General features: G+C 44.6%; 1 protein-coding gene across 1 annotated transcript in view; it reads right to left on the bottom strand.

The window, feature by feature from the left end:
* Positions 1-416: 416 nt before the first annotated feature.
* Positions 417-23,850, bottom strand: part of LOC138638715 (cytochrome P450 2K6-like) — a 67,945-nt gene continuing 44,511 nt past the window's right edge. Inside the window, exons 6-10 of the mRNA XM_069728232.1 lie at positions 22,039-22,215; positions 16,490-16,631; positions 5,038-5,222; positions 3,248-3,389; positions 417-3,134 (exon numbers count right to left, since the gene is read on the bottom strand). Of these exons, the coding sequence (XP_069584333.1) occupies positions 2,956-3,134; positions 3,248-3,389; positions 5,038-5,222; positions 16,490-16,631; positions 22,039-22,215 (825 nt within the window). The 3' untranslated portion in view covers positions 417-2,955. The remainder of the gene's footprint in view (positions 3,135-3,247; positions 3,390-5,037; positions 5,223-16,489; positions 16,632-22,038; positions 22,216-23,850) is intronic.

The raw sequence follows: 23,850 nt of genomic DNA, 5'->3' as shown, positions 1-23,850 counted from the left end.
GATGCACATACACATAGATACACACATAGCTCAATATAGAATAATGCAAGTGAAACAAAACTATCAGAGCACTTCCTGTTAAAGTAACAAATGCACAGCACAATATGGAAATGTCCAGTGTAACCGAAGAGTGGGGCGTGACCGCTAATATGAACCAGTCCAACAGTAATATGACGCAGGTGTGCACAACGCTCTAAACGTGGAAGTCCAGCACTAAGTATGAGAGTAAGCTCACCGCGTTTAATAAGGAAGTCCAGCTATATTATGAATGAGCACACACACAGCCCTAAAGTGTAGAAGCCCAGCAATCATATGGGTGGAAATGCACACGGCACTTAAAAAACGTAGAAGACCAGAATTATAAGCGAATGACATTAACAGGAGAAGGTCACTAAGAGTGATGAGCGAGTATACTCATTGCTCGGGTAAATCATTCAGCTGAGGCGATGAAAACTTAATCTCCGAACACTAACAAATACTCGGAGATCACCCGATCGTGCTCAGGAAACCCGAGCAACGAGTATACTCCCTCATCACTAGTCACTATGTGTACCTTTTTGGGCTGAAAGTCCAATACAAGTCCAGCACTGCAGCCCGACAAACACAGGCCTAGAGGAGATGGTGATGTCAGGATTCTTTACAGGCCACAGCAGATTCAGGGGTCCAGACAGTAGTTAAGCACAGACAGCATCAGGGAGACGCATAGAGGACTGAAGGCAGCATAACGTGGAGAGGCAGAGCACCGAGCAAGGAGCAGCAGCAGCAGGGAGTCCACCAGTAGACAGGCAGGAGCTCAGGAGCCACAGCAGATTCAGGGCGAACAGTTCCACACTAGAAGTCCAGACAGTAGTTAAGCACAGACAGCATCAGGGAGAAGCACAGAGGAAACTTTACAATATGCTGTATCTATAATATCATCAGTATATCCCCTTTGTTGAAAATATTATTAGATTCTCTGGAAAAATCAGCGTTATCTGAACACAGTCTTTTGGCTCCAATGAACTCCCCATAAGGTATAGAAGCAATGGTGTGAAATGGATGACAAGTATCAGCTGGTAATGTGGTATTACCACTGATTAGTTTAATAGATTTTTCTATACAGTATTCCCACGCAGGGAATTATCCATAAATGTAGAACTGTTGCATGGGTTGAATAAAGTGAATCGGAGATTTAAAGCATTAGAATTGATATAATGAATAAAATCCCTAGGTTCCCCCAACCATATGATGAGGATATCATCCACATATCGACTACACCTGAACAAATGTGACAAAAACGGATTGTGGTCAGAAAAAATGCATTGTTCTTCCCACAAGGAAACAAAAATGATTGCTAATGAGGGGGAGAAGCATGACCCCATCGGTAATCTCTTTACCTGGAAGAAAAAAATCATGGTTGCACATGAAAAAATGATGCTTCAACAAAAAATCAGTAGCCATATCAATAAATTCCTTAAGCTCAGAATCATATGAACTGTATCGATCAAGATGGTCTGAAAAAAATTGAATGGACAAATCATGAGGGATACATGAGTACAGATTAATGATATCACAGGATATGAAATGATATGCCTCATTCCATTCCATTGTTCCAACATTTGTAAAACTGTGGTACTGTTACTCTGCAATTCATATTCCACATCATCCTTGTATGGATTTTTAAAGATATGTATTTGAAATAAAGGTTGAAGATTTTTTATTGTTGGATGTGCCTGTTCACCTCTTTTTTGCATTGGATATTTCTTGTCGGTCAGCAGCATTGGAAAGGCATTCCGGAAAATAAAGACAGGTGTTTCCTAAAATGTGAATACAATGGAAATGTTCTCTTTTTTGGATTGAGAAAGAGTTGACTGAGTAGTGGGCTCCCCATTCAACAGTATTGGTCTTCTGACATAAGGCACAAGGATAGTTTGGGCCCATCGGTGTCTAGGGCAGGATGTAATTAAATACTCTGCATTCACTATATTTATACACTTGGAAACCAAATATAACAAATAATTTGGCAGACTAAGGCCTCTTTCACACTTCCGTCGTTTGGCATCTGTCGCAATCTGTTGTTTTGGGCAAAAAAACAGATCCTGCAAATGTGCTCGCAGGATGCGATTTTTGCCCATAGACTTGTATTGGTGACGGATCGCGACGGATGGCCACAGGTCGCGTCCGTCGTGCTATGGATCCGTCATGTTTTGGCGGACTGTCGTCACAAAAAAAGTTCAAGTGAACGTTTTTTGTCCTTCGCGTCTGCCATTTTCGACCGCGCATGCGCGGCCGACACTCCGCCCCTTCCTCCCCAGACTGAAGAATGGGCAGCGGATGCATCAAAAAACTGCACCCGCTGCCCACGTCATGCAAAACTTTCACAACGTGCGTCGGTACGTCGGCCCGACGGAAGTGTGAAAGAGGCCTAACTCAAATTTATTCAATGCAAAATGAATGCTCTGGGGTCTTCAAGAGCGTGTTCAGCAAAATATCTGGCTGTTGGTTGGTGGATTCGTTGAAGGCAAATGGCAAATAAATAAACATTTTGCTGAATCTTTGATATACCTTAAAATTGATTTGCTTATCACTGTTAATAACATATGAATTACTAAGATACCCTAGACCAGCAGGGATACAATCATTCAACCAAAGCCACCCTAAAATATATATAACCCCAAACCAGACCCTAAGGCCCCGATTCATCAACACTGACATTGGTCTTGATGAGGGCCCATGCTAGAGTCAGAGGTACCCAATTAAGAGATGCATGAGCCTCTTTGCACTTCACCACCAATCTTACTCCAGCTTCACGCCCGTCTTGCCCAAGTTCTGCCCATCTTCGGGAAGATATTCAAAACTCCAGTGAAAAAAGTCCGCTTTGCGTAAAAATATTGTGACTTTTCAAGCATTTTGCTGCAGCTTAATGGAAAAGTACCTGTGGCAACCACAAGGAATTAAACATTTCCAAGAAGTCAATTAGTAGCGAGGGACTGCACAGATTTCATGCTCCTGTGGGCGTAGGGTGAAGCCAATGGCAGCAGTGAGATCCAGCTTTGTCATCGGAGGAGCTGTGAATGTGAAGTTCTGTAGCAGCTTTGTAAAGAAAAGGAAAAGCCCCATTTTACCCATATTCTCTCCAGCACAGCTTCTCTTCCCTGCAAAAAAGGAGCAGACAGATGATGTAATAATTTTAGTTTATCATGAAATAAGAATCCAAAATGCTGAAGCGGTTGAGGTGTTCACTACATTTACCTCTGAGGATACTTACCAGCAGAAAATGGTAAAAAGGCCTCGTTTTTTATGAAATTTCCATCAGCATCCAGAAAATGTTGAGGGTAAAATTCGTCAGGTTTCTTGAAGTACTTATCATCTCGCAGGACCGATGTCAGTGATGGAATAATGTAAGAACCCTGAAAAGATTCATGAATGAGTTTTCTTTCTGAATTTCACCAAAAAATAAGGAGCTTTTATCACAAAACGCCCATCAATAATATCTGGGCGCAATATGGGCACATTGTGAGGGCCAATAGTAATGCTCATCATTGCCATCTTGAACCCTTTTCTGAACTTTTGGTGTGTGAATATGAAAGGTTGTTAGGCATCATTCAGACATCAGTGCGAGAAATACAGTGATTGTCAGTGATGAGAAAAAATAGTTTACCCACCTTGTCTTATCTATCAATCAGTAAAAATGGACAGCATACGGATGACATACAAGTGCTGTCCCATTTACCCCTAGACTTTAATTGTCGAGTTCGATTCAACACTTGGATCAATATTGGACATATCTCCCCCTGATTTTGCACGGACCACTCAGTAAGCAAAGTCATCAGAGTTGAGTATGTGTTATTATTCTATTGGAGAACAACCTAGAGATTGAGAAGAGATTGTCCGAGTAATGGAAAACACATTTAATATCTTCTTAAAGAAGCCTATCAGTCCAAAGCTACAAACTTAGTGGGTCCATGGAAGAGGGCAGACAGAATACTACAGTAATTAAGAAGTATTCATTTACACATGTGAGAAATCATGTTTACCCAAGTTTCTGCAGTTATCATGCTGCAGCGGTGGTGAGTAGGTGGCAGACCACAGGTAAGTTTGAGCCATTAGATTTCTTGGGCCTCTGACAGTGCTACCACCTCTGCCACCCTGATGGAAGCTCTGGTTTAGAGCACCACTATTCTGCACTATAGAACTACAAAATCTGGTGCCATCCATTTGTTTGGCTGATTACCCTTCTCATGGTTAAAGGCTTTTTCTGGATGTCAGTCTTTGACTTACAGGATAATCACACAAAAGAGACAATTTCAGGGACATATACTGTAGAGGTAAGGATGGGTCGGAAGTACTGTTTTACGAGTATTGTGTCCATATATATATATATATTTAAAGGTGCTTAGGAAAAAGTTTAGAATAACTGAATCTTGAATTTAAAGGTTATACTAGAAAGTGAAGATGAAAAACATATCCCACTGTAGCAGACCTTTCCTGTCCTATACTACACAGATATCTTACCGATTTAAATAGACAATAGGAAATGTTTCATATCCCCTTTGCTTGCGCTGTAGGTTAACTGAACACTTACCAACAAGTTTCCCCACTGGTTACAACTAATCAATAGTGGTCCTATAAGATGCAGACTTTGTGACTGCTGCAGCATGTGATTGACTGCAGCAGTCTGGTAATTAGAAGAGCGCATCAACAACAAAAGATTTGCTCTTCTAATCTCCTGACCTCTGCCACCAGTGACAGTTACAGTGGCACCCATTTCAGAATCAATGCAGACCTCCAGATCAGCCTGCGCTGGATCGTCGGGGGCTTTGAAATGCAAGTATGTGTGTATTTATTATGTTATAATCATCCAAGCCTGTAAGCAGAAAAAAAATCACTATTGAAATACCATTTTAAGCAATGCATTATGGCGGAATTTTGTTTTTTCTTCCATATTTTGTACTTCAAATTCTTTCGGCTAATTCAAAAGATACCTGCATAGTATTTCTAATTAATCGAAACATTTCAATACTTGAGTCACAGAGAAACTTAAATCGAGACACTTACTTTTGGTAGGAAGAAGCCCTTAAGGGTGATATCTTTAGTCGTCTGATGAGGCAGATTGGTTGGTACGATATTAGCGAATCTCTGAACCTCGTGGATTACAGCGTCTGTGTATGGCATGTGTTTGCGATGCGTCATCTGAGGCTCACCTGAACCAATAACCTTTTCAATTTCACTTTGAACTTTTTCTGTTATAAAAGTAAGACTAACTCTTAAATGGATTGTCTAATGCTAAAAAAAATAATAAAAAAAAAAACACAAAACAATCGGCCGATTGTGCTGCTAATGCCACAGGAGACCAGGAGAGCTGCTGACTCCGGCAGTAGTATGGAGGAATGTAGATAGTTTTGTAGGTCAGTATGTTGTTTTTTTTATTTTACTTTAGCACCACTATAGACCCATTTTTAAAACATTTTATTAGGAGTGACAACTTCTTTAATGTCTTCAAGTCTAAGCTAAAAACAAACATTTGGTATTTCTAAACTTTTAATTCTGGTGAATTAGTGGTGTCACGGGTTTACCACAACAGAGAGGAACCAGAATACCGCAGTGTCTGATTTCTCTTATTCTTGTGCTGATTAGAAGTACTTCTCCTTCATATTAAAGGGTGTATGTCACGCACACGCCCAAACTGGTTGGCGCGGTCATACGGGGGTGTGGCCCCACTGGACCACAGACCAAACTTCCCTGGAAGGGGCGTAACTAAGTAGCTTCCTAGGTGTTCGCTGGAGCCTCTGATGGGGAGGTCAGACTTGTGCAATATGAAGCTACCAGGTGCCACTCCAGGGTGATGTCTGGCTGTGGCTGCTGATCCCACTAAGGAACGGAACGGGCATGGCTGGCACTCTGGCTGACAGGCGGGCACGGCTGGGACACAGGCAGGCAGACGGGTACAACAGACACTGGCGGGCAGGCGGACACGGCTGGCTCTCTGGTAGGCAGGCGGGTACGGCTGGAACATAGGAAGAACCGGTAGGGACCGGTCTGCAGGCAGGTATGTGAAACAGGTAGGAACCTGTTCAGACAGGAGGACTAAGTAACAAGTAGAGAAAGACCGCAAGAGCGGATGCAGAGCGAAAGCACAAGAGCTAGAACCAAGAACAGAAACACAGGAGGCTGAGTACGAGTAGAAGGTGGAACTAAGAAGAGAAGGAGAAGGCAGAGCCAAGGACGGAGCCGCAAGAGGCGGAGCCAAGGGCGGAGACGCTGGAGGCGGAGCCAAGAGCGGAGACGCTGAAGGCGGAGCCAAGAGCCGAGATGCTGGAGGCGGAGACAAGAGCGGAGATGCTGGAGGCGGAGCCAAGAGCGGAGACACTGGAGGCGGAGCCAAGAGCGGAGACGCTGGAGGCGGAACCAAAAGTGGAGATGCTGGAGGTAACGCCAAGAGCGGAGACGCTGGAGGCGGAGCCAAGAGCGGAGATGGAGCCAAGTGCAGAAACACAGGAGGCGGAGCCAGATAGAACCGCAAAGAGCGGAGCCAGATAGAACCGCAAGGAGCGGAGCCACAGAGCAAAGCCAGGGAGTGCGAAGCAAGGTCTGAGTGCAGAGCTGAGAGCAAAGCCACAGAGTGTAAAGCAAGGTCAGAGTGCAGAGCAAAGTTACAGAGAGCAGAGCTGAGGGAAAAGCTGAGAGACACAGAAGCACAGGTTGTGGTAGAACTGAGCAAAGAGAAGCAGAGCCACAGACAGTGGCGAACAGAGCAGAAAAGGCAAACCAAGACAGATATAAACAGACAGTGGAATAGGACTAGACTAAGACAGAGTCAGGAACAAGACAAGACAGAGAGACATAGACACAAACCAGGGTATGATGCCCCTCTGGGTGGCAGACATAGGCCAGGGTACGAAGCCCCACTGGGTGGCTACACAGGACAAGACCAGGGTACAACGCCCCCCCTGGGTGGCAGACAAGAAAGAGTAACCGAGACAGGACCTGGCACCTCAGCAGCTAAGAACTGACTGAGGGAGTAAGTTGCACAGGCCCAGACCACAGGTTAGAGCTGCACTATATACAGGAGGCCTCTTGGTAATTGGTCAGGAACTGATTAGACAGATGCACCTGATTCCTATAAGAACCAGAGAGTTCAGGCACCGGCCCCCTATACACATAGCCATGAAGCATGCACAGAGCAGAGACACAGAACATGGAGGTGGCATGAAACAGAAACCACATCATGGCCTGGAGCACTGGGTAAGATTGTGTGAGAGATGTGAGGCCATGCTGTGATGCCAGCAGAGTTGTTAGAGTACCCCCCCCCCTTTACGGCCCCTCTTCTTCAAGCCTGCCAGAATAACTTGTAGAAGAAGGATAGGAGCACACATAGTCCAGGCCAACATGACATCTTCAGGGTAGAAAAAGGCAGGCGGGTCACCAGGAATCTCATAAAACAAAGTCTCTTGGTGCTCAACAGGGTTAGCTTCCACAATGAGCTGGACCACCTCCTTCAGGTAGACAGGTAACAGGGAATTGAATGCTGCTGTCTTAACATCTTCACCAGCCAGACACATTTAAACTGGAAGCCTTCTCATAGGATTCAACTTTTGCTCGACAGGTAGCAGAGATGTTCTTAAGTACGGAACACAAGAAAAGTCATTAGAGATGAGAGTGGAGAACAACAGCTCCACTGGGTCAGAGAAAAATTGAGGTGAACAAACTTCTGTTTTGAAATCCTCACCAGCCGGCCACAAGGACGCTGAAGGTATCCACATAGGAACCATCTTCTGCCCGTTATCCAGAAGAAATCGTCCAAACGGCGGGGATGTTCCTAGGAATTGATTACAGGAATAGTCGTGGGAGATGTGTGGAGAGATAGTCACCGCTTTCCCATCTTCAGTGACGTTAGCACACCTTGACTCGACGACTAACTGTTTACTGGTATAGTCCCTGGAGATGTGTGGAGACATCGTCACCATTTCCCCATCTTCAGTGACGTCAGCACACCTTGACTCGACGACTAACTGTTTACTGGTATAGTCATTGGAGATGTGTGGGGACATCGTCACCATTTCCCCATCTTCGGTGACGTCAGCACATCTTGACTCGACGACTAGCAGACCAGCTGAAGAAGATGACACTGCTGAGAGTCTTTGATGCATGGGAACCAGACACTTCTCAAGACTGGGTAAGTTCAAACGAAGCACTTTACTGGAACTCTTGACCAGAGCGGGTGGTAGAGTCCTTGGCTCAGAATGACCCATGGGGATAACAGACAGCATACGGAAAACAAACTTCTTCGTGTATAAGGCTCCAACTTGGAGCTGTAGTTGTCCTTGCAGGACTAGACTGCTCTTTAGCAGGGCTCGGCCATTATCAGGCAACGCCCACACCGGGTTCTGGAGCTGTAGAATGGAGACCATACACTGACTCCGAATGATAGGCGGGTTAAACACACCAAAGTTCCCAGAAGGCAGAGAAACAGTCATTAACTTTGACGGAAAGGAAGTACTCTCGCCAGGGGCAGCCTCTCCTACTGGCCCAGGGTTTTGGAGTACAGGCCTCACAGGGCAAAGACCATCTGAATGTTCTTTACAACCACAGGGATACCGTATTTCAATCTCAGCACCAGATTCAGGCTGCAGATTTGCCAGACCCCTTTTATTAGACCTCTTGGATCTTGCTCGGGTGGCCGTTTTGGCGGGTTGTGGAACAGATGAGTCTTGGACGGTCATGGACGGAAGTGACGGTTTACCTACAGGTTTCTTTCATCTGGACCGTCTCTGTGAGCTTGAAGGGGAAGACTTTTCAGGAGATGCAGTACTTGGCTCATCGAAGGCTTTACAGAAGGCCACCAGGAAGGCCGGCAGATTCGAGATGATGAGGTCCCCTGCTTCCCAAATGGAGTCGACCACATCAAAGCATCTCCTCTAAGGTAGGCCATTAAGAAACCTACTTTCAACCAGTCAGTGGGGAATTGGGTGGCATGCCACTTGAAATAACGCAAGCACCGCTCCAGGAACACACGACATTGCTTTGGGTCCCCATAGTAGCATGGAGGATCTGCTGGCTTGGATTCGTCATTAGGAGCGCAGGCTTGAAGTTCATCCAACAGCTCATTAGCGATGACAATTGGGGATGGAGCAGTGAAGGACTGGCTTTCAGACTGGGTAAACATTTTCCTCGGAGGCCAATACTGGCAAGAAGAGAGTTCATCTTGCTCCGAGAGCGAAGGCACATGGGTCTCAGCGGGGACCATGGCCTGTGCAAACTGTCACGCACGCGCCCAGACTAGTTGGCGTGGGCATACGGGGGTGTGGCCCCACTGGACCACAGACCAAACTTCCCTGGAAGGGGCGTAACTAAGTAGCTTCCTAGGTGTTCGCTGGAGCCTCTGATCGTGAGGTCAGACTTGTGCAATAGGAAGCTACCAGGTGCCACTCCAGGGTGATGTCTGGCTGTGGCTGCTGATCCCACTAAGGAACGGAACGGGCACGGCTGGCACTCTGGCTGACAGGCGGGCACGGCTGGGACACAGGCAGGCAGACGGGTACAACAGACACTGGCGGGCAGGCGGACACGGCTGGCTCTCTGGTAGGCAGGCGGGTACGGCTGGAACATAGGAAGAACCGGTAGGGACCGGTCTGCAGGCAGGTATGTGAAACAGGTAGGAACCTGTTCAGACAGGAGGATTAAGTAACAAGTAGAGAAAGACCGCAAGAGCGGATGCAGAGCAAAAGCACAAGAGCTAGAACCAAGAACAGAAACGCAGGAGGCTGAGTACGAGTAGAAGGTGGAACTAAGAAGAGAAGGATGGAGCCGCAAGAGGCGGAGCCAAGGGCAGAGACGCTGGAGGCGGAGCCAAGAGCGGAGACGCTGGAGGTGGAGCCAAGAGCGGAGACGCTGGAGGTGGAGCCAAGAGCGGAGACGCTGGAGGCGGAGCCAAGAGCGGAGACACTGGAGGCGGAGCCAAGAGCGGAGACGCTGGAGGCGGAGCCAAGAGCAGAGACGCTGGAGGCGGAACCAAAAGCGCAGAAGCTGGAGGTAACGCCAATAGCGGAGACGCTGGAGGCGGAGCCAAGAGCGGAGACGGAGCCAAGTGCAGAAACACAGGAGGCGGAGCCAGATAAAACCGCAAAGAGCGGAGCCAGATAGAACCGCAAGGAGCAGAGCCACAGAGCAAAGCCAGAGAGTGCGAAGCAAGGTCTGAGTGCAGAGCTGAGAGCAAAGCCACAGAGTGTAAAGCAAGGTCAGAGTGCAGAGCAAAGTTACAGAGAGCAGAGCTGAGGGAAAAGCTGAGAGACACAAAAGCACAGGTTGTGGTAGAACTGAGCAAAGAGAAGCAGAGCCACAGACAGTGGCGAACAGAGCAGAAAAGGCAAACCAAGACAGATATAAACAGACAGTGGAATAGGACTAGACTAAGACAGAGTCAGGAACAAGACAAGACACAGAGACATAGACACAAACCAGGGTATGATGCCCCTCTGGGTGGCAGACATTGGCCAGGGTACGAAGCCCCACTGGGTGGCTACACAGGACAAGACCAGGGTACAACGCCCCCCTGGGTGGCAGACAAGAAAGAGTAACCGAGACAGGACCTGGCACCTCAGCAGCTAAGAACTGACTGAGGGAGTAAGTTGCACAGGCCCAGAGCACAGGGTCGTGCTGCACTATATACAGGAGGCCTCTTGGTAATTGGTCAGGATCTGATTAGACAGATGCACCTGATTCCTATAAGAACCAGAGAGTTCAGGCGCCGGCCCCCTATACACATAGCCATGAAGCATGCACAGAGCAGAGACACAGAACATGGAGCTGGCATGAAACAGAAACCACATCATGGCCTGGAGCAGTGGGTAAGATTGTGTGAGAGATGTGAGGCCATGCTGTGATGCCAGCAGAGTTGTTACAGTGTAAATTTCTTTTAACTGTTCAGGGGTTAATCCGCCCAGTTGAGAACTCCTGGATGTTTTCCTGTGTTAAGGCATTCAGCTGTGCACTGTTAGCCACTCCCATCTCCTATATAATCTTGATACTAGCTAGCACTCATTGTCAGATATAGCTTATGCTGCATGGCTGGAGGTTGTTGGTGGTTGTTATTGAAGAAGGCGTTTGGTGGATTTATCTGTGACTGTTGCTAGGTTTTGATTGTGTGATAATTCCCTTTCTTCTCCCTCTTTGGCTTAATCCCATCATCCACTCCCCGTTACAGACAGGGAAGAAGCCCCTGATATTAGGGACAGGGAAGGAGCCCCACTTCTGCAATGAGGCAATGTGAGCATCGCGCCTCAGGCGGCAGTCTGGGCTATGTCTTAGATAGCTGCAAATGGGATTGTCAGGTTACAGCCATTCTCTGTGCCAGTTGCTAAAACAGACAGCAGGCTCAGAGAACAGGTAGAATACTGGTTCTCTGCTATCTGTATTCATGTAGGCACCCAAACTTTTATTAATTAACTCTATGGCTCTTGTTATGCAAGGGATTTTGAGCTCTAGATTGGAAAAACAAAACTATGATACAAAATGGACATCACATCCAATTAATTGGATTTATATGTACTGTAACCTTTTATACGGTCTGCGGAACCTATATGATCAGTGTATGGTGGTAGTATTAGTTGATTTTTAAATAGAATTTTTTTTCATTTAGTTACAGATTAGTGGTACAATATATTAATGGGAATTTGTCACCAGATTTAACCTATCTAAACTATTAATATGGGCATACAGATTAGAGACTGCTGAAAAATGTAATCCCTGTTTGTCTTATATCAGATGCCTTGCTGTTGAAAAACTATCTTCTATCAATTTATGTACATGTGCTCTTCCAGGCTATGGGGAGGAAACTGCTTAGAAGATAACTCTGCATCCAGAGAATATTTTACATGAGGGGGCAGTTTCCAGTGTGTGACAAGTAACTCCACAGATCAGAAGAAAAACAGAATTTAAATTTTTCTTCTTGTAAACACATTTTTTGCTTCTCTCTCAGCTCTGCTGTTTTGTAACAAAATTACCACCCTGTCTGCCTGTGAGAAGAAAACTGGAGCTGAGAGGAACCTGCAAAGGTGTCAGGTATAATCATGGACATATTTTCACGCAAAACTCCACAAATGTGCTGGATAAAAGTGTTGCCACCTTTCAACAAATGTGGGTAAATTACTTTGTTGTGATGCTCATTCAAAATCACTTGTGGCAAGTAATAGGTGTGGGCAATCTGAAAATGACACCTGAAACTAGAGAAATAGGGGGGAAGTTGACTCATTCTTGTCTGGGGTTGTGCCACACTAAGTATGGAGAACAGAAAGAAAAGAGAACTGTCTGAGGACTTGAGAACCCAAATTGTTGAACAATATCAACAATCTCAAGGTTACAAGTCCTTCTACAGAGATCTTGATGTCTCTTTGCCCATGGAAGTTTACAACCCATGGCACTGTAGCTAATCTACCTGGCGGTCTGAAGCATCTACACAGGGGCTACATTATGCCACCTCCGAGACTATGAGACGCAGTCCTCTGAGCCAGCTGTCAAGCTGACATCCGGCACAGAGAACCTGCAGCGCACCAGCTCCCAGTATTCAATAGCACTTGTGTCATTCAGACATGAGTACAATTGAAGCCCTGACCGCCAGGTCAGATCGAGGCCAGCAGTGTGGTCATGTCATGTGATCACGCTGCTGACGTCACTCGCTGGCGCCCAGAGGCATAGATTGGTGGTAAATGCTCCACGGTAGTGGAGCTGAAGTCACCAAATATTGGGGGGGTATTTACTGCCTGGATGGGTGTGTGTGTGTGTGTGTGGGGGGGGGTGGTATTTGCTGTCTGTGTGTGTATTTATTGTGTGTGTATTTACTGTGTGTGGGGTATTACTGTGTTTCTTTGTGTATTTCCTTTGTGTGTGTTTTTAATATGTTTGGGGGTATTTACTGTATGTGTGGGGAATTAGTGTGTGTGTAATTACTGCTTGTCTGTATTTACTGTGTGTAGGCGCATTTACTTGTATGTACATTTACTGTGTGGGAGGGGTATTACTATGTGGGGAGTATTACTTTTTGTATTTACTGTGTGAGGGTATTACTGTATGGGGGTATTACTGTGTATTTGTGTGTATTTACTGTGTGTGTATTTACTGTGTGTTTATGTACTGTGTGGGGGGATTTACTATGTGTGGGGGAATTACTGTGTGTGTGTAATTGCTGCGTGGCTGTATTTACTGTGTGTGTAGAGGTATTTAATATGTGTATATTTACTGTGTGGGAGGGATATTACTGTGCGTATTTACTGTGTGAGAAGACATTATTGTGTGGGGGGTATTACTGTGTGTGGGTTGTATTACAGTGTGCACTTACTGTGTTTTGGGGGTATTACTGTGGGGGAATCACTGTATGAGTCTATTTACTGTGTGTGGGGGTTATTACTGTGTGCATATTTACTGTGGGGGGTATTACTGTGTGTGTGGATTTACTGTGTGGGGGATTACTGTGTGTGGTTGTGGGGGGTATTTACTGTTTGTGTGGGATATTACTGTGTGGGAGGGGTATTGCTGTGTGTGGGGTATTTTCAGCCATGGGGGAGGTATTTACTGTTTGGGGGGTATCTATTGCTTGTGGGGGAGGTATTTACTGCCTGGAGTATTTACTGTGTGTGGGAGAGACTTAATGTAATAGTTCTGAGGAAAATTTACTGTGATGGGCGCATTTACTGTAATGGTGGCATTTAGCGAAACAGTCCTGGGGGACTTATTGTGATGGGGGTATTTAGTGTAAGGTGCCTTGGAGAGATTTTCTGTGATGAGGATATTTAGTGTAATGGGCCTGAGGAGGATATTTACTGTGATAGGGGTATTTAGTGTAACGGGGCTGGAGGAGATTTAGTGTGGGGATGATTTGAGGGCACAAATTTGGAGAGCAAAGAAAGGACAGGTGCAGACACAATATGGGGAGCGAGTGAAATTTGAAGACACAATATGGAGAGGAAGGGGTGAGATGAGGGGCATGTAAGGGGGCGGACACAGTATGAGAAATGGGGATATGCATGCAGACACAGTGTGAGGAGCAAGGTGAAAATGCATACGAACACAGTATGGGGAGTGCGGGTGATGGCATGGGTTCAGACACAGTATGGGGAGTTAGAGGGATGTGTGAGGAGGCAGTATGGAATGTGGGAGGGTAGATGTATGAGGAGGGAGGGAGATACATGTGAGGAGACTATTTAGAGGAATAGTGCGAGGAGACAATATGGGGAGAAAAGTGTGAGTGGGTACAGAATAGAGATGGAGTAGTGTTAGGGGTAGCATGGGGGGACACTGTTATGGCACAGCATACCAATGAGGGGGAATGTGGTGAGGGGGCATATTATAGAGACTGTGCTCTATAGGGGGGACCCAGTGGGAAGAGGGGGCCCAGTATGGAAAGGAGAGAGCAGAGTGGAGGGCATGTACCATAAGATGAAAAGTGTTGGGGTCATATTTTGTGCAGGGAATACAGCGAGGGGCAATTATCTTTTCAGTGGCTCAGTGTAGGGCAGATATTTTTATTCAGGAGCATTATAATGACACTGCTATCTTTAAGGGTGTTGTGTGGGGAAGTGCTGTAGAAGCTCGGAGAAGATGGAAGTCTGCAGAGACGGCTGTGAATGAGAAAACTCATCATGGGGTCTGGACAAGATGAAGAAAAGAAAGCAAACTACTCATGAGGCAACATGATTTATCAGGTACCTGGATGTAAATGTTATATGTGATACTGACTAATTCTCTTATTTTTATTTGTTAGGAGCATTAAAGGTGTTGTCCATGTCTCTGATGAATCTGCAGTCATTCTACGTGACTGCAGACTTCTGAATTCCGACATTGCACACTACACGCTGTCAGGATTCTCTCATGCCGTTGATTTGCATACATACAGTCACGTGCCGACTAGACATGTGTGGCCTCACTCGGTGAAAATAGATTGAGCGAGGCAGGACATGTCTAGTTGGAATGTGGCCAGAAGTATGAAAATCACAAACTTGTGCAAGGTAGAATCCTAAAAGTGTGCAATGCATGGGTTGTGAGAAATCAGAAGCTGCAGTCACTTATAATGACTGATGACTTTCATCTCCAACCTGAACGCACCCTTTAATGATAAAATGAAGCCTTGTAGCCAATCCTAACGGCATGTAATATACTCACTGTCAGGATTCAGCCCTGCAAGTTCAAACAGTCATCTCATGGCCGCGTCACTCATGTGATTTTCATACTTACATTCACGTGACAACTTCTCTTCCTGCTTCTGTTTTTCGCTGAACATTGAATAAGGCTAGTCTCACACGTCCAGATAATTTCGGTAAAGGAGAAATCGGTACCGGAGTTATCCGTGTCCATGTGTCCGTGTGCTCACATGGCACATCAGTGTGGCACACGTGCGGCAGCCATGTGCCGCCCGTGTGCCGACTGAGGACCACACGGACGTGCAGGAGACAGCGCTACAGTTAAGCGCTGTCCCCTGCTTTTGGTGCTGAAGCCGGCATTCATTCCTTCTCCCCAGCAGCGTTCGCTGGAGAGAAAGAATGAAAAATCAAGGTTTTTTTATTTTTTTTTGTTAAAAATAAAGTTTGGGGTCACCTCCCGCCTCCCACCCCCCGTGCTCCCACCCGCTTGCAGAGAAATACTCACCCAGCTCCCACAATGCCTCCTCTCAGCGCTGGCAGCCTGTACTGTGTGAGCGGTCACGTGGTACTGCTCATTACAGTGATGAATATGCGGCTCCAACCCTATGGGAGGTGGAGCTGCATATTCATCACTCTAATGAGCGGTACCATGTGACCACTCACACAGGACAGGCTGCCGGCGCTAAGAGGAGGCATCGCGGGAGCTGGGTGAGTATTTCTCTGCAAGTGGGCGGGCGCACGGGGGGGTGGGAGGCGGGAGGTGACCCCAAACTTTATTTTTAACAAAAATAATTAAAAAAACCCTTCATTTTTCATTCCTTCTCTCCAGCGAACGCTGCTGGGGAGAAGGAATGAATGCCGGCTTCAGCACCAAAAGCAGGGGACAGCGTTTAAATGTAGCGCTGTTTCTCCTGCGGCTGTACGTGCACACGGAGGAGAGTGCAGACTGTTCTCCATGTGCATGTATGCGGGATGCTTTGCGGATCGTGCTGCCAGAGAAACGTGGACATGTCTCCATGTTTTGCACACGGACACACGGTCCGTGAAAACAAGCTGACATGTGCAGAGACACATTTATTTTGATGTGTCTACGTGAGTCAGTGTCTCCGGTACATGAGGAAACTGTCACCACACGTAGCGGAGCCACTGATGTGTGAAACCGGCCTTAGGAAGAGCAGCTTGTCGGCACATGACTAAGTGTACACACAGTATATGTGCTGGAGGGAAGGCGCCAAAAATTAGTCCTTGCCCCAGGTGCCAGAAAACCTAGACCTATACACCTCTGCATAAAATTGTGTTAAAAGTCTATCACTCACTTTAAGACACTGTACATATACTGTATACAACCCTCACAACAAGCAATAGTCATATCACCTTACCTTGTATTTCAGGATATTTAATCATTAGTAGAAGGGCCCATCTCATGGTGGTAGAGGTCGTCTCCATTCCAGCAGAGAACAAATCTGAAACAACAGCTGTTAAGTTTTCATCGTGGAAATACAACTCAGGATTTGGTTTCTCCTGAAAAACACAAAATATAATATATATCTATATACAGTAGACAAATATGAAAAAAACATATATTTTATTCTATATATTCTGATTGTCTACATATTCTGCTTGTCTACTCTGCTTGTCTGCATAATCTGCTTGTCTACTCTGCGTGTCTATGTAATCTGCTTGTCTACTCTGCTTGTCTACATACACTGCTTGTCTACAGTGAATGTCAAACTATTTCATATTTTTCATTTTGGGTTCAAAGTTCTTCTGATTTACTTCTTCACATAACTTTATAGCAGTTGGAGCATTTTTTGCTTGTACGGATCAAGCTTCAAATTCTCTCAAAGTCACTTTATAGACATTATTGACAAGTTTGTGAACCCAGTCAAGAGTAAGACTGCTTCGTGCAGACGAAACGTGCCGACTGGGTTATGTCGGCCATGTCAGTTTTTCTTTTGTATGCACTATATTTTGTTTAAAAAAAATAAAAGTAAAAGGAAAATCCAGTCCTGTGGAGCCGGACTTCAATTTTTTCTATTTTCCTTGTAGGGAGCGATGCTCAAGCAGGTTGTCCACCCTGTATATAACAATAACCGTAGGACTTGGCGCTCAGGTGAATTTGCAGTGAATGGAAATTCTTTTATTCAGGCAATCATAACAGTTAAACTTTTTTGGCCTTTGGCTAATTTCACACTGGGCTTTTTTGCTGCCTTTTTTATGCTAATTATCAGCCGCTTTTTACAGTACCAGCAAAGCCTATGGGATTTCAGAAATCTCATGCACACACATTGGTTTTTTTGTCATCAGTATTTTGTACCCTGCGTGATTTTTTGGACATGGAGCATGTCACTTCTTTCAGCATTTTTTCACCCATTGAATTGAGTGACAAAACGCATAAAAAAACACACCAAAACCGCCACCAAAAACGCAGCAAAACCTGTGTTTTCAACGCAGTTTCTTTCCTACCAAGCACTCAAAAATGCCCAGTGTGAACTTAGCCATACAGTCAGACCTTCGTCAGGACTGTGGGGATTGTACAGAAAAAATGTGGGGATTATAAGTAAACGAAAGGGGATCGAAATTGTGATATGCATTATATAACGATTGTCAAGATTTCAAACTCCACGTGATAGCGCTGTGCCACCGAGTCACATGACGCATGCTAGGGGCGAGCATGTGACTTAGGGGAGTGGAAGGAGAATGTCATCCGGTAGTTCAAGCCCCACGTTACAGATCCCGGGTGACATACTCCTCCTGCTCCCCTACGTCATATACACGCCCCTAGCATGCATCACATGACCCAATGACGCAGAGTTGTTTGTCATGTGGGGCCCAAACTTTTGGTTTAGCGTTACTTGAACCAGCTACTGCTACATACGCCGCCGTTCTACAGCGACAGACGTCGCACATACCAGCGTGGCTGTATGCAGTTATTCCAGTAAACTGGTGGCAATCGGGTAATCCCCCTCACACCATGCTTTACATACACTTAAAAGCTGTTCTTGATCTGTTCATCTCCGCACAAACCATGTAGGGGACCAATCACCACATATACACTTTCCTTTTTCCTTCAATTACCTAACTTTCACTTTCTCAGGTATCACCTCTTTCATAATACTCACCCTATCACGCAATATGGATGTCCTATTTCACAGTCTGAAATAAATAATTATCCACAACCCAGCACCTATTCCCTTCTGTTATGAGGGAGGCGACAACTGGAATCTCTTCCCAGATTACAGTCGAGTATCTCCTGTATCCTTTTGATAACTCGTCTTCCAGCATCACAGTTTGTATAATCAATAATTCTATTACAATGTTGAAATTGTTGTACAATGATTAAAAAGGTTACCTTAATTTTCCTGATATAATATTCTGTTGTTTGATGTATTCTTTAAAAAATGTATTTTTAGGGGACTCAGAGTTCAAAATAGAACTTTAGGCATAAAGAATGTTGTACATAAAGTTTGAAATTTTGATAATCGTCGTATTATGCATATCCCAATTTTGATCCCCTTATTTATTTATAATCCCTTATTTTTCTGTATAATCCCAACAGCTCTGGTGAAGATCTGACTGTAAGACCGAAAACATTAAACTTTTATGATTGCTTGAATAAAAGAATGTCCATTCACTGAAAATTCATCTGCATCCTAAGATTTACTGTTATTATAGAATATACAATGTTTTTATCAAGCACATTATAACTCTTGGGCAGTGACTAATATAATGGTATTTAATAGGGAGAAATGCAAGATTCTACATCTGGACAAGAAAAACAAAAATGACATCTACAGAATGGGAGGAATAGAACTAAGCAACAGCATGTGTGAAAAAGACTTGGGTATGCTAATACATCACAGACTGCACATGAGTCAACAGAGTGATGCAGAAGCAAAAAAGGCAAACACAGTTCTAGGATGTATTAAGAGAAGCATAGATTCTAGATCACATGAAGTAACTATCGCCCTTTACTCCTTGGTCAGGCCTCATATGGAATACTGTGTACCAGTTCTGGGAATCACATTTTAAAAAAGACATTGAAAAACTAGAGCAACTTAAGAGGAGAGCTACCAGCATGGTGAGCGGTCTGCAAAGTATTTCCTACGAGGAACGGTTAAAGGATATGGGTATGTTTAGCTTACAAAAAAGAAGGCTAAGAGGACACTTAATAGCTTTTTACAAATATCTGAAGGGCTGTCACATTGTAGAGGGATCATCATTATTCTCATTTGGAATGAAACAGAAATGGAGAAGATACAGATTAGTTTAAAAGAACTCATTGAAGAGAGGGTGACACCCTATGTCTTAATAGGAGCAGTATCGAAAAGATAAGTCACATTTGGACAATCTTTTTGCTTGTCAATAATGATTGTTTGCTACCAGGTCTCTTCAGGCTGTATTACCTGCTATCCATCCATATACTGCTCCATTATCATATAGTGTCTAGTATAAAATTTGAGCTCTTTAAACTGTTTTGAAAGTATAACTCTAATTATTTAACATCTTGGATATAATTTGCATATCATGTCTACTTAATTTGCATTGCTTCCTTTTTTGTCATTTGGGGCCCATGATGGTGTATGTGAGAGTGTTAGTGGGACTATTCTCTGTATCTCTATTTTACAAACCATCACTTCCCTTTTGCAACCCACTTACTACATACTGTGTGCTGTTTACTGGCCCCAAAGACTGACACCAGCAGAGATAAGCCTATACTGGCCCTCTATTTCCATCTGTACGTCTTATCATAGAGTTTCTGGTTGGAGTCTAGGGTCAGCCGATGCATGAGCGGGGGAGCCATCTCCTGCCATCTTAGGGTGCCAACCGCCGCAAGCAGGAGGGTATGCAGTAGTACCATTACTCAGGCCTAGTGCGCCCCTTCTTCACATCGGCTCTAAGTGTGTATGTGTTGCACTAACGGCGGGGCACAAAACTTTAGCACACTTATGCTCCACTCCTCTTTGCAGATCATCTCTAAATCATTACGATTTTAAGGCTGTCACATAACAACTTGGAGCTTCAACTCCCTCCATAACTTTTCTATGGGATTAAGGTCTGGAGACTGGCTAGAGCACTTCATGGCCTTAATGTTCTTCTTTTTGAGTCACTCATTTGTTGCTTTGGCTGAATGTTTTGGGTTTTAGTCTTGCTGGAAGACCCAGCCACGATCCATTTTTAATGTCCGAGTAGAGGGAAGGAGGTGGTCACTCAGGATTTTACGGTACATGGCTCCATCAATTCTCCCATTGATGCGGTGAAGTAGTACTATGCCCTTAACAGAGAAACACCCCCAAGACATAATGTTTCCACCTCCATGCTTGACAGTGGGGACGATGTTCTTTTGGTCATAGGTAGCATTTCTCTTCCTCCAAACACGTCGAGTTGAGTTAATGCCAAAGAGCTCAATTTTTGTCTCATCCAACCACAGCACCTTCTCCCAATCATTCACAGAATCATCCAGGTGTTCCTTCTTGAGCAGGGGGACCATGCTGGCACTGCTGGATTTTAAACCTTTACGGCGTAGCAATGTTTTTCTTGGTGACTGTGGTCCCAGCTGACTTGAGATCATTAACAAGTTCCCACGTGTAGTTTTAGGCAGATCTCTCACCTTCCTTATGATCAGATCAAGGATACCCCACGAGGTGAGATTTTGCATGGTGCCCCAGATCGATGTCGATTGACAGACATTTTGTATTTCTTCTATTTTCTTACTATTGCACCAACAGTTGTCTCCTTCTCACCCAGCGTCTTACTTATGGTTTTGTAGCCCATTCCAGCTTTGTGAAGGTCTATGATCTTGTCCCTGACATCCTTATAAAGCTCTTTGGTCTTGCCCATGCTGTAAAGGTTAGAGTCTGACTGATTAATTGAGTCTGTGGACAGGAGTCTTTTATAAAGGTGACTATGTAGTACAGCTGTCTGTAATGCAGGTAACGAGTTCATTAGGAGAGTCTAACTGGTCTGTAGAAGCCAGAACTCTTAATGGTTGGTAGGGGATCAAATACTTATTTCTCACTGCAAAATGCAAATACATTTATATAATTTATACGATGTGATTTTCTGAATTTTACTTTTGATATTCTATCTCTCAATGTTAAAATTAACCTACCTTTAACATTATAGACTGTTCATGTCTTTGTCAGTGGGCAAACTTACAAAATCAGCATGGGATTAATGATTTCCTTAAGTGTACCTGGCCTCTATCTCTCAAGTTTAACATAGCTGACACTTGAACAGAGGCATTAAGATATTATTGGCATTGTCACCTACAGTACAGACCAAAAGTTTGGACACACCTTCTAAAGATTTAAATGAGAAGGTGTATCCAAACTTTTGTTCTGTACTGTATTTAGACAGAGTAGTGTAGTTTTAGGATGGTTTCCACCTCACTAGACTACCCCGTTATCCTTTAGCCCTCAATACATTTTTTTGCACTTTGCACCTTATTCCTTTTTGTTTGGGTCATTTTTTTAATATGTACTTAATAAAAGGATTTTTTTATAAGGGTTATTTTAAGTAAGCCTCAACCTTTTTTCATAACTCTTTGCATCAGCCCTAAATGTAGGTTGATAATTTTTAATTTTTATGCCTTTTCAACAGGTCATAGTCATATCACACAAAATAGTTAATAAATAACATTTCCTAGATGTCTACTTTATATCAGTATACTTTTTTAAATATCCTTTCATTTTGTTAGGAACTAAAGAGTTTAAACATTTACCAGCTATTTAAATTTTTCACCAAATTTTGCAAAATCTATTTTTTATAAGCCTATTTAGTTTTTGTCTTATTTTGCGAATTATGACATGTACAAGCCAGTCAAAGGCAAAAGGGTCACTCTTTTGTTTCCACCGGGTTAATGCAGCCCTAGGTGCACATGTTAATTAGCGGCTCTTAATTTGATCCGTAGAAGGTTTTACTTTACCTGTTTCTGTTTGATCAGAAAATAATCTATAAGACTCCTCTGGTCATTTGCATCCAGTCGATTCCTCTTTTTAATGAAGATCTCTCTAATAAATGCATCAAACTCATCGCTATTTTGTCGGACGGTTTTGTGACTTCCTGGAATCCAACTCATCAGGAATGGAAACGCGCTGTACAACTATGGAGGAAAATATTACGGAAGACATTACATTTGTGTGCAGTATCGGACAGGACCCACTAATAACATTGTTTCTGGGAGTCGGCACATCTGCTACGTGCAATTATTACCAAGCACATTCTTTGTGAACGGCTGCTCTTTTTTTGCACAATCTTTGGGTATGCCATAAATGCTTGACATGGGACTACCTATATAATTTAGTTGAGCTCCTTTAATGCATATATATATTGTACACATGCTTATTTTGTAACATTGATTACTTCAAGTGTTAACCCCTTAGCGACCACCAAAATGCATTAAAACGGCATCCGCTAAGAGTACTTATTCCCTCATCGCCATTTTAAAGCGGAAATTGGGAATAAGGCTGCAGTGCCCTCTAGAGATGGAAAATCTACAGGGTCTCAGCTATCGGAGGAACCAGAGACCCCAGAGAGCATGATCAGGGCTGGATTTTCCATTGTCTTATTACGTGATCCCCGTTATTAAGTGATTAATGGCAATCACAAAAAAGTGAACCAGCTGTTTCAATGATTTTTCTCTCTTCTGATATGATATACATATCAGAGGAGAGATAAATGATGCATCCCGAGACCCCCTGGCACCTCTGCCACCCCTGGTTAATCCTGCCCCCAGCCCAGCATCATCCTGAAAAAAAAAATGGCTGGCGTATGTGCAATGTGCTTACGGAGATCTGACTGCCGGTGCCCAGCAACAATAGGACATTTTTCCTAGTGGTTTCATTTGATCACTGTGATAGATCCTCTCCTTTGCATTCTAGCATAGATAGGTGACAGTACCTGTCCTCTATGCAGCACTTAGGCACCTTATCTCCTCCAACAAGCTAGTCCCCTGATGATTTGGCTTGGAAGAAACGCGTTGGGACAATCAATGAGGGAGAGTGAAGGGCGTATTTTGACAAAGGGGTAGATGTGGCATCCCTTGTGTTAGGAGTCGAGTTTCCTCTGCTGCACAGGGGGAATCTCGATCCGTCTCCGATGCGGTTTCCCATTCTCCTTCAGCCGCAGTGGAGTCTGCTCAGCAGGGACGTCGATCCCAGCGTCTCGCTCAGTCTGACTCTGTGCGAAGAGTTGCTGCTGCTTCTCCAGTCTCTGCCATTAAAGTCAGTGCTGGTCAGCAGCGAGCGGACTTCTCTGGGACTAAGTCCTTGTCTGCACGTACTGAGCATGCCCAGGGTAAGATCTCCCGTTGGAGATCGAGGGTCATGTGCTCAGGCTCTGCAGCACATTCCATTGGTCCTCTTGGCAGGTCTTGGAAGGGCAAAAGTGCTGTAGCCACTTCCTGTGCTGCAACTATATAAACTGCGCATGACCGCACGGCCATGCGCTAGTATTGTCTCATAATGTTATATGTGTGTGTGTAGATGAATGTATGTCGATGGATGAAAGCTCCTAAGTATCCCTCCCTAGAGTTGTTGTCTGCTCGCGGATGTTGGTAGCTATCTAGCGCCCGACTAATCATCTGCACGATACACACATTACAGCGTCCTCTTGCTGTGTCCGCCTGTACGGCGCCGTGCGCTTGCCTTGCGCTTTCCATACCCAAGCCAGTGTGGTTGGTGGCGTCCGTCAGTGCGGCATTGCTCGCACTCCTGTGCATTTATATATTTATATTTAG

The sequence above is a fragment of the Ranitomeya imitator genome, chromosome 5, assembly GCF_032444005.1.
Source record: "Ranitomeya imitator isolate aRanImi1 chromosome 5, aRanImi1.pri, whole genome shotgun sequence".
Taxonomy (NCBI): domain Eukaryota; kingdom Metazoa; phylum Chordata; class Amphibia; order Anura; family Dendrobatidae; genus Ranitomeya; species Ranitomeya imitator.
Note: the sequence above shows the minus strand (reverse complement) of the source record. Positions and strands in the feature narration are given on the sequence as shown.